The 15241-nt window shown below is 42.1% G+C and overlaps 2 protein-coding genes across 3 annotated transcripts in view; both read right to left on the bottom strand.

Moving 5' to 3' along the window:
• Positions 1-15241, bottom strand: part of LOC109417800 (sialin) — a 119741-nt gene that overhangs the window by 16965 nt on the left and 87535 nt on the right. For both annotated transcript variants that reach the window (XM_029860270.2, XM_019691975.3), the window contains exons 2-3: positions 11243-11685; positions 9485-10869 (exon numbers count right to left, since the gene is read on the bottom strand). In XM_029860270.2, coding sequence (XP_029716130.1) covers positions 9485-10869; positions 11243-11330 — 1473 coding nt within the window. In that variant the 5' untranslated portion in view covers positions 11331-11685. The remainder of the gene's footprint in view (positions 1-9484; positions 10870-11242; positions 11686-15241) is intronic.
• Positions 256-6128, bottom strand: LOC109401643 (uncharacterized). Its single transcript, XM_019674215.3, has 2 exons — positions 4760-6128; positions 256-962 (listed from the first exon to the last, which is right to left on the bottom strand). Exons 1-2 carry the CDS (start codon positions 4860-4862, stop codon positions 256-258), a joined length of 810 nt encoding a protein of 269 aa, XP_019529760.1. The 5' UTR covers positions 4863-6128.

The raw sequence follows: 15241 nt of genomic DNA, 5'->3' as shown, positions 1-15241 counted from the left end.
TTAAGGATTTCTCTAAGGAATCTTTCGGGAATTCTTCAAGGGATCCCTTCGGTAATTTCTCCAGGGATTCTCTCCGGAATTCCTTCAGGGAAAGGTCTATTTTTTCTTTCGTGTATAGATATTAAATCAAACCATGTAGTAAATATTCAATGAATTGTGTTTATTGATTTAAAAATTAAAAAACAAAACAACAGATTAAAACGTGCTCTACAAGTTTTCGAAATTCTGTTTTAGGAAGTGTTAAAAGAAACTTAACTAAATTTTCTTTGATAATTCCGTCAAGATGTGGGTCAATTGGTCGAGCTTTTCCATTTTTTCCTTATGCCGTTCCATTTTCTGCCTCTCCCTCTCGGCTTTCCGAGTACATTCTGCTTTATATTCTTCAAGGAGTTGAGCATTTAGGTCCTTTTCTCTTTTTGCGTAGGACGTTGATGGTGTTGCCGGATCTTCGTTTTCGGTTGGCGTATCTGAACCTGATTCTTTCTTCCGCTTTTTGGCTTCCGGAGCTACGTTAGTGCATGTTTTTCTTCTTATAAAGGTTGGTGTCAATATGATTTCCGGCTCAATGGAGTCGTCCAGCGCCGCAATTTGGGACATCTCTTTATCAAACGGTGTCTGAATAATTGAGCTTCCCGACGTTCGGTTGTTTTTTATGCAATCCTTGTTTTTCTTCGCAACATTTTTGAATCGATTCTCAACTTGAGACGCAGTGAAGGAGACGCCAAGCTGCTCAGCAATTTCCTTCGAAATACTCTCCCACATTTCTTTTTTGTTTCTATACCGCTTCAAGGGCCCAATTTCCTCCATCTTGTCCCGATAGAGAGATAACAGTAGACGAGTTTGGTCTTCTGACCAAGTTACTACTGTTTTGCACAGCTGCGATGTAGCAGGACTTGGGTTTCCCTCCTCCAATCCGTACGATTTTGCAACATCATCAAACCTGGCCTGAACAATTTCACCATCTGTGAAGATAACAATTACAATCATAAACATTGAATAGAACATATTAAGTGAAAGTTTGTAGGAGATGAAGTCACAATGGAGGTGTTGAGAAAGTTGTTAATAATGGCACATTGAAACCCAATTCCCAAAATTCCGCCAGAACCCCCAGATTTTCCCGAAATTATTATATTCCCCAGAATCACCGAAATCCACTCGGAATCAACAAATCCTCTAAGAATTTCTCCAAGAATTCCTCCACGAATTTCTCTAATTATTTCTTCAGGAATTGTTCCTGGACATCCTTCAGAAATCATGTCAGCAATTCCTTTAGGGATTTCTCCAGGAATTTCTTCTGAGATTCCATCAGGAATTGCTTAAGGGATTCTTCCAGAGAATTTTTCATAAAATCTCTTCAGGAAATACTTCGAAGATTCTTCCAGGAAAACCTCCAGAAGTTTCCCCAAGGTTTCTCCCAGGAAATCCTCTAAGGATTGCTTCAGAAATTCTTCCAGGAATACCTTCCGGAATTTTTCAGAGATTCCTCCAGGTATTCTACCAGGAATTCCTCCAGAAATTTCTCCAGAGATTTCATAACAAATTTCTTCAAGGATACCCCCAGAGATTCCTTTAGGTATTCCTTCGAGAATTTCTCCAGCAATTCTACTAGCAATTCCACTAGAAATTCCAGGATTTTTTTCAGAAATAGAAAAACAACAGAAATAGAAATCTCTCAGATTTCCTTTGGAGATTCTTCTAGATATTCATCCAGTAATTCTTTCAAGAATTCCTCTAGCGTGTCCTCCAGCAATTTCCACAGGAATACCTCTCAGAACTCCTCCATTCATTCCTCCGAGAAATACCTCCAGGATATACCCCAGAAATTTCTACCGGAATCGCTCCAAGAATTTCTCAGGAATTGCTCCTGGTATCCTTCAGAAATTCGTCCAGGAATTTCTCCTGGAAATCTTCCAGGGATTTCTTCATGGATTCATCCAGGAAATTCTCCAAGAATACTTTTAGGATTTTTTCAGGGATTCCTCCACACACTCCTCCAGAAATTTCTTCAGAAATTCGTCCAGGAATTGCTTCATGGATTTCTCCACGATTTTTTCAAGGGATATTCTCAGAAACTCCACCAGGGAATCCTCTAGAAATTCCTCCAAGCGTTCTTTCAGGAAATCCTCAAGAAATTCCTTCTGGGTCTAATTCAAGAATTCCTCCAGGAATCCTCCAGGTGTCTCTTTAGAGATTTTCCCAAAAATTTCTTCAGGAATTCCTCCTTTTTTCATCTAGAACCTAAAAGGCAGCGCGAAAATTAGGGCATGAGCGCATTGACCACATCCGGATAATCCGGAATCGGTTCCGGTGAGACCCGGAGAGGCTGGAGAGACTGTTTTGATCTCACTTTTCTTCAGTATCAAGGAAATTTTGATCACATTACAAAACTAGTCATGTGACGGCTCTAACTTTATGGTTTTTCATACAAATAACAGCGATAATCCGCAAATGCACTGAGCATACCATTTCATTACGAATTCCTTCAAGGATACCTCCAGAAACTCCCCCAGGAAAATTCCTTCGGTTTACCACCAGCAAATGTTCCATAGATACATACTAGAATTCCTCTGGAAATTCTCGAAATTTCTCTAAGGATTCCGCCGATAATTACTATATCGATTCCTCCAGTTATTTCTCTAAAGCTTTCCTCCAGTTCTTCCTCAAAAAACTCCTTTAGGAATTTTTCCAGAGTTGTTCCAGCGATTCCTCCAGAAGTCCCAGAATGCCTTCAAATATTCATCCAGAAATGTCTCTAGGGATTCTTCCAAGAATTGCTCAAGGAATTCCTCCAGAGATTCCTCCAGTATTGGTGGAGAAAATCCTCCAGTAATTTCTCAAGGAATTCATCATTTATTCCTAAAAGAATTCCTCCAGGAATTTCTCCAGAATTCCTCCAGAAATTCCCATCGAGATTGCTCTAGGAAATCCTCCAGTGGTTCTTTTAGGAATTTCCCGGAAATCACTCCAAAAATTCTTAGGCGATTCCTGAAGGAATTCCTGCAGAAATCCCTCCCATTCTCCTGGGAAGAATTCCCAGAGATTCTTCCATGAAATACACCACGAATTCTTTCAACAATTTTTCTAAGAGTTCATTCAGGAAATCCTCAAGAAATTCTCCCAGAGATTCCTCCACAAACTCCGACTAGGATCCCTACAGGATATCCTCTAAGAATTCCCGAAGAAATTCATCCAAAATTTTCTACAGGTAATACTCCACGAATTCCTCCAGAAAAACCTTCAAGAATTTCACCAAAGACTCATCCAGGAATGTTTCGAGGGATTCTTCCAGGTACTTCTTTAGGGACTCACCCAGGAACTCTTTCAGAGATTCTTCCAGAAATTCATCCACAGATTCTTTCATTAATTCCCTCGGAGATTCCTGCAGAAATCGCTCCAAAGATTCTTTCAAGAATTCGTCCCGGAATTCCTCACGAAATTCCTCCAGAATTTTTTCAGGAGTGCCTCTAGGGATTCCTCCAGGTATTCGTTAAGGAATTCCTTCAAAGATTCCTCAGGAGATTTTCAAGAAATCCCCAAGAACTTCTCCAAAAGCTTCCAAAGAGATTCCCCAAGGAATTCCTCTAAAAAATCCTTCAGAAATTTCTCCATAAATTCCTCTAGAGGCTCGTCCAGAAATACCTCCAAGGATTCCTTCAGGAATTCCTTCAGGGATTCCTCCAAAAATTCCTTCAAGTATTTCTCCAGGAATTCCTTCAATTCAATTCAATTCAATTCAATTCCTTATCTAATTCCCACCGGAATCACTGCATTCCCTCTAGAATCTTCACCGGAGTTACCCAATTCCCCCGGAATCAACTAACTCATACCGAAATCACCTAATTACCCGCTGAATCACTGAATTCTTACCGGAATTATTTAAATCCCCCGGAATCGCTGAATTTTCCCCGGAATCATCGAGTTCCTACTGGTATCACCGAATTTCCCACAGAATCACCGAATTCCCTCCGGGATTCTCACCGGCATAACCAAATTTCCCCGGAATCACTGAATTCCCCCTCCGCAATCCCCAAATTTCCACCGGAATTCCATCCTGAATCACCTGATTCCCTCCCATTCTCCACAGAATTTTCACCGGAATTACCCAATTCCCCCGGAATCACCAAATTACCCCAGAATCACCTACTTCCTACCGAAATCGCCAAATTAACCGCAAAATCACTGAACTCTTTCCGGAATTACCTCGGGAATTACCCCTAATCCCCCGAAATCACCGAATTCTCCTTGAAATCACTGAATTTCCCCCAGAATAACAGAATTCCTACAGGAATCGCCGAATTTCTCCCAGAATCATCAAGTTCCCTCCGGCATTTTACCTGGTTTCCCCGGAATCACTGAATTCCTTCCGCAATTTCCTCCGGAATCACCTAATTTACCCCAGAATCACTAAACTCCATCCGAAATTTTCATCGTAATTGCCTAATTTCCCCCGGGAATCACCGAATTCTTACCGGCACCGCTGAATTCCTCCCGAAATGAACCAAATTCCGCCAGAACAACTGAATTCCCTCCGGGTTTCTCACCAGAATTACCTGATTACCCCGTAGTCATCTTATTCCACCGGAATCACTGTCGAATCACAGAATGCTAGACCCCCCCCCCCCCACCAGATTTACCAAATAATCATTGAAGTTGCCGAATTTCCCCCGCCTTCGCCGATTTCCCACCACCAAATTTCCCCCGGAATCCTCCTCCATTCGACGCTTCACCCCAGAGAATTTGTAGAGAACTTCGTACTTACTTGAAATATTTTTCAGGAACAGGTATTCGCCTTCTCGCAGGATCATGCCGGTATCATCCACGGCCGGCACATATTCCGCCAGATTTACCGATTTCGTTTCCATTTTATGTTTTATTTTAATATTTTCTCCTTTGAAAAAAGAACCGCAGCGGATCAGACGCGAACAACAAACGCAACAGAACGCAACAAGCTAGTCAAACTGTCAAACCCGTCAAACCAGACCTCAAACTCACGCACACCATTGCAGTGATTAATCGCAAACCTGAAAACGTTTCTTTATTCAGAGTTCGGGTTGGAACTGACCCAGGTTCAAAAAGAAAAACGGCAATAAATAAGTGTGTTCCTCTGTAGAATTCTTTAGGGGTTTTGTCAGGTGACTCCTGAGGTGACTATAGTAGCCAGAGGTGTCAGCTTATGAAATAGAAATACACTAGAACTCCAATGGCGCTGTAGTCACTTTTCCTATTTATTTAAATTTATAACTTTTATTGTGATTATTGATTGTTTTTAAGTGTCTAGCTTGAAGAGAATCTTTTGTTTTGGTAAACAAAATTTATTTGACACCTTTAGTACCGCTACTGACGCTGTAAGGGCATGGCAAACTAGATGTTAGTCACACAAACAGTCGCGACATTGGACTTCTGTGGCTAGTTATTCTACTGCTTATGGGTTGTATATTTTGAGAGTTTGGACAATTTGAAAGTCTTATCATACCGTGTGCGATTATCATTATTTTAGCGTGCACGAATGAATGCTTGTGAACGTGCTCTCAAAACGCTAACGCTAACTTGACACCTTGCGTGCGAGATGTACCAAAAACGTCAATCATGCGTAAGCATGTGCTGAATGGAAATTTAGATGTACTCCAGTTTAGTGAACAATTTTGTGGCAGATGGACGTATCGTCAGTTGAGTGCGGGAGAACAAATCGGCTGATGGCAGACCAGCCGAAAAGCTCGGATACTACAATGGCGCAGCCGGTTCGAAACCGTAGCGCTCTCGCCGGGAGATAACAGCGCTGGGAAATTGTGTTTGGTTTGTATGAGTTGATGGAAGAAAAGATTGCCCGGTAAGACTCCCTGACCGACAATCAGCGGAGTAGGCCAGAATCTGAAATAAGAAATTCCCCGGTAATGCTTTCTACCAAATGGGTACTGGAGCAGGCCGGAAGATGGAATAACGAAGATTCCCCGGTAAGTCTCCCGACTGAAAATCAGCGGAGTAGGCCGGTAGGTGAAAACAAAGATTCCCCGGTAAGACTCCCTGACTGAAAATCAGCGGAGTAGGCTGGTAGGTGAAAACAAAGATTCCCCGGTAAGGGAAGATTCAAATATTACGTCCATCGTTTTTCGGGATTTCTAGACCCCCCCTCCCCCCTCTGTCACGCACTTTTCCTATACCCAATACACGTACTGTCACACTTTTCTAGACCCCCCCCCCCTCCCCCAAATCATGGACGTAATTTTTGAACGTTCCCTAAGACTTCCTGACTGAAAATCAGCGGAGTAGGCCGGCAAGTGAAAACAAAGATTCCCCGGTAAGACTCCCTGACTGAAAATCAGCGGAGTAGGCTGGAACGTGGAATAACAGATTCCCCCGTAAGACTTCCTGCCAAAACGGCAATAGGGCACTGCACTGTTTTGATTTTGTATGGGATTTTGGTGTTTCGTGGCCTTGTTGTTTACAAAATTTCTGTATGAGTGAAAGAGAAGGAGAGTATTTCATGCAGTGCCCTATGGAGTAGACCGGGAGGTAAGATCACAGACAAACAGACGATGTGATGATGATCACAGACAAACAGATGATGTGATGATGATCACAGACAAACAGACAATGTGATGATGATCACAGACAAACAGACGATGTGATGATGATCACAGACAAACAGATGATGTGATGATGATCACAGACAAACAGACGATGTGATGATGATGAGGATATTTTTTTATTTAGAACAAGAATGGAGAAGAAGGCGGATGTAGTAGCCAGAGGTGTCAGCTCATGAGTTGTATATTTTGCGAGTTTGGACAATTTGAAAGTCTTATCATGCCGTGTGCGATTATCATTATTTTAGCGTGCACGAATGAATGCTTGTGAACGTGCTCTCAAAACGCTAACGCTAACTTGACACCTTGCGTGCGAGATGTACCAGAAACGGCAACCATGCGTAAGCATGTGCTGAATGGAAATTTAGATGTACTCCAGTTTAGTGAACAAATTTGTGGCAGATGGACGTATCGTCAGTTGAGTGCGGGAGAACAAATCGGCTGATGGCAGACCAGCCGAAAAGCTCGGATACTACAGTGACTTCTCCAGGAGTCCCGGAGATTCCGCTAGCCAATGATGCAAATTATCACCTCACTAGTGCTCATCACAACTCATCAACTGTATATTTATCGCGTGCGATTGAACTGTGCACTGATCAGCGATGACCAGCAGCAAAGAGGTGGCAAAACGAACATGATGTAAATCACAAACGATTTTGCACACATCTGACTGTGCCGCCACATGCTCGCCCGAACAGCCGAACCATACCGAATAGGTTGGTTTGCGAAGCTACGGCACAAACGCTCGACACGCACACAGAGGCAACATTCGCATGTACCGATACCATACTAATAAAGCTTCCATCCAACGATGCTTCGCGATAAGCTGTCGAAAAGCATCGAAAGCGATGAAAAGAGATGCTTGGCTGGAACGCAACGGCTCAACGGCGAAAAGGAAGAGTCAACTATGCTGATCAGTGTTGAGTCCGTTCGTGTGCTACTCGTATGGGAGGTTGATTGAATAAAGCGAGGATGGGTGAAAACGTATTCGTTGTCGAAAGCAAATCGCATCATTTCGCGAATGTTTTCATCAAATAGCAAGCTTGCCGCTAGCTCTTCCAGTTTCTGCTCTAGGAATTCCTTCTAGATTGCTCCAGGTGTTCTTTTTAGGAATTTTTCCTAGAACTTCCTAGAGATTCCTCTTCAACATCCTTCTGGAGATTTCTCTTGGAATTCCCTCTGGAGAAAGAGAATTTCCCAGGAGTTCCTTTTGGAGATTTCTCTAGAAGTATTCTATGGAGCTCTCTCTCTAGGAGCTATCACAGGGGATTCCTTCAGGGGTTCCTTATAGGGATTTCCCAGAAATTCCTTCTGGAGATTTCTTTTAGAGACTCCTCTAGGGATTCCCTCTGAGAATTCCCCTAGTGTTCGTCCATGCCAACGCTTATGAACGGCACTGTAATTGTGCATAAATATGTTGTATCGCTTGCATACAAGTTCTTGTACAAGTTATATACGCAAGCTGTAGTGAAACGTCAAATTGCATGTTGTATGTAGATGGTTATTGTCATTGTATCCGTAATTTGTTTACGTCAGGACGAAACTGAAAGTGTACGCATTAATTTCTGTTATATTTTATGTTACTAATTATCAATAATAAATTACAGTTTTGAGTATTTAGCCGAATGCAACACTGGAAAACCTGTTTCTGTCCAGCGTCCGAAAAATATCTGCGGCGGGATGAATTCCCGTCGCAACACCTAGGAATTGCTCCAGGAGTTCCCTCTGGGGATTCCTCCAGGAGTTCATTCGTTGGCGATACCTGTAAGGGTTATTCTAACAGTTCTTCCTTAAAATTCTATCAGGAGATCCTTTTGAGGATTCCCCAGGAATTTCGTCTGGGGAGTTTTTTCGGGAGTTTCATCTGCGAATGTCTCTAGAAGCTCCTTCCAGCAATTCCTTCTGAAGTATTTCCCAGAAATTACTCCTGAGGGTGTCATGAAGGGAATAGAGGGATGAAGCGCATGAAGGGATCTATAAACGGATCTCCTAGGGAATCCTGAAGAAACACATGGGAAATACCAAAATGAAACTCATGGAGGAATTTCTAAAGGAAATTCCTAGTGAAATCTTAGAGTTCATGGTGGAATCTTCAGATATAATTCATGGCACAATCGGCAGACAAAATTTCCGACGGAATCTTCAGAGAGATTTCCTAGCGTAATCTCCAGGGGGAATCCCCGGAGAGGATTCCTCGAAAAATCTCCAGAAGAGATTCCTGGAGAAATCCACAGTGGAAACTGCTGCAGAAATTTACAAAAGTAACTTCTTGAGGGATCCCTACTGGAGAAACTCCCAGAAAAAACATCTATTGAATAGGAAGTTTCTATTGAATAGGAGGCTTCCATTCAAGAAACTTCCATTCTCCAATAGGAACTCTTGAAGGAATTCCTAGGAAGAACGGCATTCCCAGAGTGAACTCCTAGAGTAATCCCTAAATCAAAGTCCTGGAGGAATTCTCAGTGCCGCTTAGTGCATTCCGGACTAGGGGCAAGACAGATCTAACGAGAGCAAATCTGTGTTCGAGGTGTTGTTCAGAATTCCTCACAGTTCCTCAGAATTTCTCCCATTTATGCCAAAGTGTGATCTGGCACCAATGTCAAACTGCAAAGTGTTGCGTGTTGCTCTCGTTTGCACAGTGTCTTGCCCCTAGATTCCTGATGTAGGACCGCCGATATAGTCGGAAGCTAGTATAGCCTGTCTCGCCCGTGTAGCTAAATTTCAAGGATGATGAAGACAAGTAGGTGTAAAGGGAAAGCGGCACATCATCTGTTGTGGTAAGGAGAGCAGTTCCAAAAGTGCCAAGTGGAGAAGTAAAATGAGAAGAAGAGAGAACGCGCACAAAACCCGCTGCAGTTTTCAAAAGAAAATGAGAAACTAAAAGCTCGCCCAAAACTTACCGCATCGGTCACCATGACTCCGGTCACCAGAGGTTGTAGGAACGACGCCGTCATGTGAATGGTCTGCGCAAACGCCAGCACCGGTCCAGCCAGGTTGGGCGCAATATCCACGATGTTGGCCATGGCTCCGGCATAGGACGCCGTAATGAACGTGACGGCAACAAACCACAGCACCAGCACCGTCACAATGTTGTACCCAAGGTATCCAACCAGGAGCACCAGAACGCCGGGCACGATTTGCGACAAGGCTGTGAACAGTTTCCGCACGTTGGTCAGTGTCATCAGCTGCTTGTGCACCAGAATGTCAGCAATGTAGCAGAACAGAACCGAGGACAAGTACGAACACAGGAATGGTGTTCCGCTGAGCAGTCCATTCTGCTGAATGTCGAAACATAGGATCTTCTGCATGTACTCCGGTCCGGACATGATGAACGTATAGTGAACCCAAATACGCCCGAAAGTGGTCAAACCGATGGCGTACACCGGCATCGATGTAAATATCTTCTTCCAGGGCACCTTCATGCCCTGACCGTTTTTGATGTCTTCGCTCACATTCAGTTCGATGTACTCCAGCTCTTCCGGCGTTATCCGAGGATGCTCTTGAGGGGTATTGAATGCCAGCAGGTACCAAAACAGGCACCAAATCATTCCAATAGTACCGGTCGTGTAGAACACCAATCTCCAACCAAAGTGGGCAATGATGAACCCACACAACGGGTAAGTTAATCCTATTCCAATACTAAACCCTTGGAAACTGGACATGAACCGACTCCGTTCGACCGGTGGTATCCAGTATCCAACGATGGCATACATAGCAGGCCACGTCAACCCGCTGGCGAATCCTTGGATCGACCGCAGTAAAATAACCACTCCATAATGAATGTCCGAAGCGTACGGAATGCATAAACTGCAAGCAGCCGTGAAGAACTGACTCCAGCCAAACACGCTCTTCGTCCCGAAGTACTGAGTGGCCACTCCGCCGGCCACCTGCGACAGTACGTAGCACCAGTAGAACGAACCCTTGATGACGGCCTGAACCGTCGAGTCCCAGTCAAAATTCCCGTACAGATTCTCATCGCGTCGTTCCGCCACCACGTCCGCTCCCATCAGAAGATCAATACCAGCCCCTACATCGTCGTCGCCGCTGGCGGTAAAATTTCCCAGTAGCAGCGATTCTGAAAAGTTGCCGTTGGTCACCGCAGATGGTGATGATCCCGCCAGGGCCGCCATACTGGACGGTGCGCAGTGGCCGTTGACGGACGAGTTGGACGAACTGTCGCGCACCATGGCCACCAGGGCGAAGTTGATGTCGTTGCGCATCATGAACGACACCAGGAATCCGGACCACGACAGGAAGTACAGCACCAACCGGGCCGGGATGCGATCTGTGAAGGGAAAGGATATCCTTTAGGTATCACTGTGTAATAATAGAGGATAGACAAAACATTTTATTGTACCAAAAGTTTTGAAAAATTGACTGTGAGTTGAGTAACTAGTTGTCTATAAATGGTACACATTTGAGGTAGACTTAGGATCTGTAGAGAGTTTACTCATCAGGACCATAGAAGTAAGACTTAGTATTCAACTTAAAGGATATCAAGCAACTCTTTGGAGTATAAGCTCTCAGATCTACAATCCTGCACTATTCTGGGAATCTAACTGAGACACCTCAACATGATCTTGCTGAATAGCAGAACGATTACCATGTCGAGCCCTAGGCCGAGCCTCTTCACTAAACTACTGATACCAGTTACCTACCTGACACGGATCGCCTCCATCCGACTTTCGGCATTCTGGGTCGTGGTTTAGTTGTCGTCGGTAGGAACTTGATTCCTTTCTCGTCCATGTTTTCGGCAAACAATAGAGTAACTGCTATACTTCTTCCACACAAAAATACTGTATCAAGCGAAAGTAAGGCCTAACTTAAAAGCGCGATGTGTCCCCCAGTTAAATCCTTACGAGCGGAAGTAACGACGGAAACAGCAGCGAATAGCTTTGGAGTGACACCCGGTAACTAGTGTTAGCGACGAGGGCGTTGATTAATGGTTTGAGTTTTACCTCGTCCGTCATTTGGTTGATCTGGTGAGAACTTCTGGAACAACCTGTTCAACAAACCGACGAGTTTCGGCAGCTTGGGCTTAGTAGGTCAATGTCGTGGCTGAAACGCAGCATGGTGACTCTTCTTAGGCAGGAATGTGATTCTGTAATAAATAAATAAAATGAGAGAATTTTAGAACATTTTGAATAGGGTAATAGAGTAAGTCACATAGCAACAGACATAGAGTGAAAGATTTTCCATTTGCGAATCTCATTCACATCTAAGTGCGATTGAATAGATATAGGGTATACTTAATGATTACACATTGATTATTGTCATGTAGTCGCTAAGTAGTGAATCAGTCTTTATTCATTCAGTAATTTCAAGCATGCGTTGTCAACGATGTTTTTTGTTACTAACACAGTGCTAAATGTCTGTATAAATTAATCACAGACAAACAGACGTATCACTTGAAACAAATTGCGATAAAAATCATCGTCACGAAAACATAATCGCCCAATGCTAACCAAGCTCTGTTACACAAATCACTCAGTAGATGGTGGTAGTGAGCAAACGTCAAACAGGAGCAAAAACGATGCGAGCGCCGTGACCGAGCGATTTGCGAACTACAAAATATTTGAACTAACCGTTGAAAAAGGTAACGATGAGAAGTGAATAGAGTGAGACGTCTGTTTGTCTGTGAATTAATTATATCAACGAACTTGTTGTGGGTATACTGCAAAAAAATCTTAACATATGGCAAAAATCTATTTTCGCAGGCATGCACGCAAGATTACGTAAAATCTACGGATTACAACTTATTCGATGTGTAACCAGCTTCTACACCTTCGCCCAATATTTTAACTCTTTTTTTTTTGGCGAGAAAGCCTGCTTATTCTCAGCTTAGTGTTCTATGAGCATTTCCACAGTTATTAACTGAGAGTATCATGTGCCTGTGATCATTTTGCATGAGTATGTTGTGTGGCACCTGGCCACTGGCAGGGACAAAAGATACTCTATAGCCAAGGAAGTCGAAGAAACTTCTATTTCGAAAACCGGGTAACGAACGTGTCACCATCAGCTGAATATCCGCGCATTTACCTGGGCCTCATTTGATACAAAAAAACGAGTCTACATAAACTCGTTTAGCGGTTCCTTATGGTACAATCGTGTCTCCTATTAGACGCTGCCACCCACTTTACGTCCACCGTAATTTCTCAGCTGTATTACATGCAATCCAGATGCTTTTTTTCAGTGCAGTTAGTGCTTACTATAGACTCATCACATACAAAAATTGAACTGAATTGGTTAGAAGACAGCTTGGAAAACGCGGTGGACGTAAAGTGGGTGGCAGCGTCTAATAGGAGATCCGACTGTACATAGTTTAAGTTAAAAAACATAGCCAATACAGTCATACCTCGACATAATGTAACCTTGATATAACGAAACTCGATATAACGTAACTTTTTTTGGATCAAACTTTTTGCTATTTAAATAATAAGCGTGATTTATAGAATTGTCCGTATGATATTACACCCCTCCTGGAACTAAGTCTGCTCCCCAGTTATAGAGTACCAAATTTTCAGTTTTTTTAGAGTTTTCGGTAACAAAGTTGTATGAGACATGTTATTTAGCTCTTTACAGCACAACAATTACATTTTCCACTTATACTTGGCATCCCAAGTTACAATTCGATGAACAATTACACACTTAAAAAATCTGAAATTTGCACGAGACAGAAACATCAAAGAACGTAAACAATTTCAAGTCTGAATCACAAATTGCACTCAATTTTACGCGCATCATGTAAGTCTTGGTTGGTTGCGTTAGATGTCAACAAATCTACTTCACCAGAAACGTAGAATCAGTATCATATTCATCTGCCACCTTCTAACTTGGTGAAATAGCTGAGAGGTAAGAGATGTGGCTCACAATCAGCAGATTCTGAGTTTGAATCCAGGCATGTCAATATTTTACTTTTATACGTTTCATCTATCAGATCGATTCTAGCGATTGCTAGACGCTAAGAAAATATAAGTCCTCGAAGACGTAAATTTACAAGTTTTGATCTCTAAATTTGTGTCTTTGAAGGCGCTCGTATATGTCAGGTTCAGGACACCTAAAATTACATGATTTTTTCTAGGTGTGTAGTCTTGAAGAGGTTTTGATAACCGTCATAAAACCTAATACCTTTTAATTTGGTTTTATGATGTTTATATGGACCTCTTCTAGTCCATTTCACTATAAAATGTTACTTAGGATATCATTCCTACTGGAACATAGCATGTAAACTCCAAATGACAGTAGACAGTAGTGGAAGCGAATTCGATTACATGTGATCCTGGAAATAAGAACGTCCATAACGAAAAAGTCCGCTTAGTCGTAAAAAAAAACCTACAGAAAACCACTAGACTAATTCTTTGATAAATCCCTGGAAGAATTCCTGGAGCAATCATTGAACTAAACTAACCCCGTAGAAATCCCCAGAAGAACTCTTGAAGAAATCCCTAGAAAAATTGTTGGATAAATTCCTGGTAGAACTCCTCGAGGAATGCTTGCAGAAATTCCGGGAGGTATCCCCGAAGGACCGCGAATTCTGTAATATACAAAGTTACTGCTGGTGAAATTCCTAAAGAACTATGTGGAATAATATCATTAGGAATTTCTGTAAAAATTCCAGATAAAGTCCCAGCAACAATTTCTGAAAAAACCCTAATTAATCCACCTAGCGGTGATGGTGCCTTTCTCGTGCTTTAAAATATCCTTTCAACAAAACTCAAGCGACATGTTGACGACATTGACATAAATACAAAATGAAAACTGCTTGCTATATCTACTCAATATGGATACATTTTATATTAGCATAACATCCAATATTCAGAAATTATAAAACAAAATTCAAACCATATAAGTGTCATGAAGCCGCAACATTTTGAAACGTCATTTTATATTTTCCGGTCATCATTTTATGACTCCGGATATCCACCCCAACTAAACTAACCGCCATCTTGAACATTGAGACACCATCTTGGATGTCCTGGTATTCATTAATTACATAAAATAGTCGCCGTATTGAATTTTGGCATGTCGTTTATGATTTTCTGGTTACCAGTTTTGGACGAAGACCGGCATTCTTTCCTATTCAAACTATAGTCATATTGCAGACCTTGTGAAACAGCGGACAGCTTGGGTTTTCTGATTACAAATTTTGAATTCTGATTTCCATACAAAATATGCCCATAATGCAAGAATTAAAAATCCTATAAAATAGGCACTTACTTGAATACTGGGCAATTATCTTGGATTTTGGACCATAATCTTGGATACTCTAGTGGACTCCGAACATATTTCCCATACCAAACACACTTATTTTACATAGTTTTAGAGCTCAATATTACTTAAAACAGCTGCCATCTTCTGTTGACGCGATCAATCTTATTTTTCCATTCAACGTTGACCCATCCTGCTATAAATTTACACTTTAGGAATCTGAAATGGTACGATTTGGTGAGATCGCTTTAGTTTTGTCTATATTTTGTTCTCTTTCATATATGTGAACTTATATCGATTCGTCACTGTTGTTCATACCTAACGTTTATCAGGCCATTAAACAAAGCCACGATTTAAATTTTCACATTAACGTTGATTCTGCTACACAAAAGCTTGTCTCTAATGTGATCTAAGGCTATTTCCTTGCTAATCGTTCATTAGATTATCAA

Source organism: Aedes albopictus, chromosome 1 (assembly GCF_035046485.1).
Source record: "Aedes albopictus strain Foshan chromosome 1, AalbF5, whole genome shotgun sequence".
NCBI classification, from domain to species: domain Eukaryota; kingdom Metazoa; phylum Arthropoda; class Insecta; order Diptera; family Culicidae; genus Aedes; species Aedes albopictus.
The sequence above is the reverse complement of the archived record's forward strand: the minus strand, read 5'-3'. Positions and strand labels throughout refer to the sequence as shown.

Coding starts and splice junctions, on each gene's coding strand:
- LOC109401643 (XM_019674215.3), bottom strand. CDS start 4,862: ATGGAAACGAAATCGGTAAATCTGGCGGAATATGTGCCGGCCGTGGAT. Junction 963..4,759: donor GTTCCTGAAAAATATTTCAA/GTAAGTACGAAG, acceptor TTATCTTCACAG/ATGGTGAAATTGTTCAGGCC.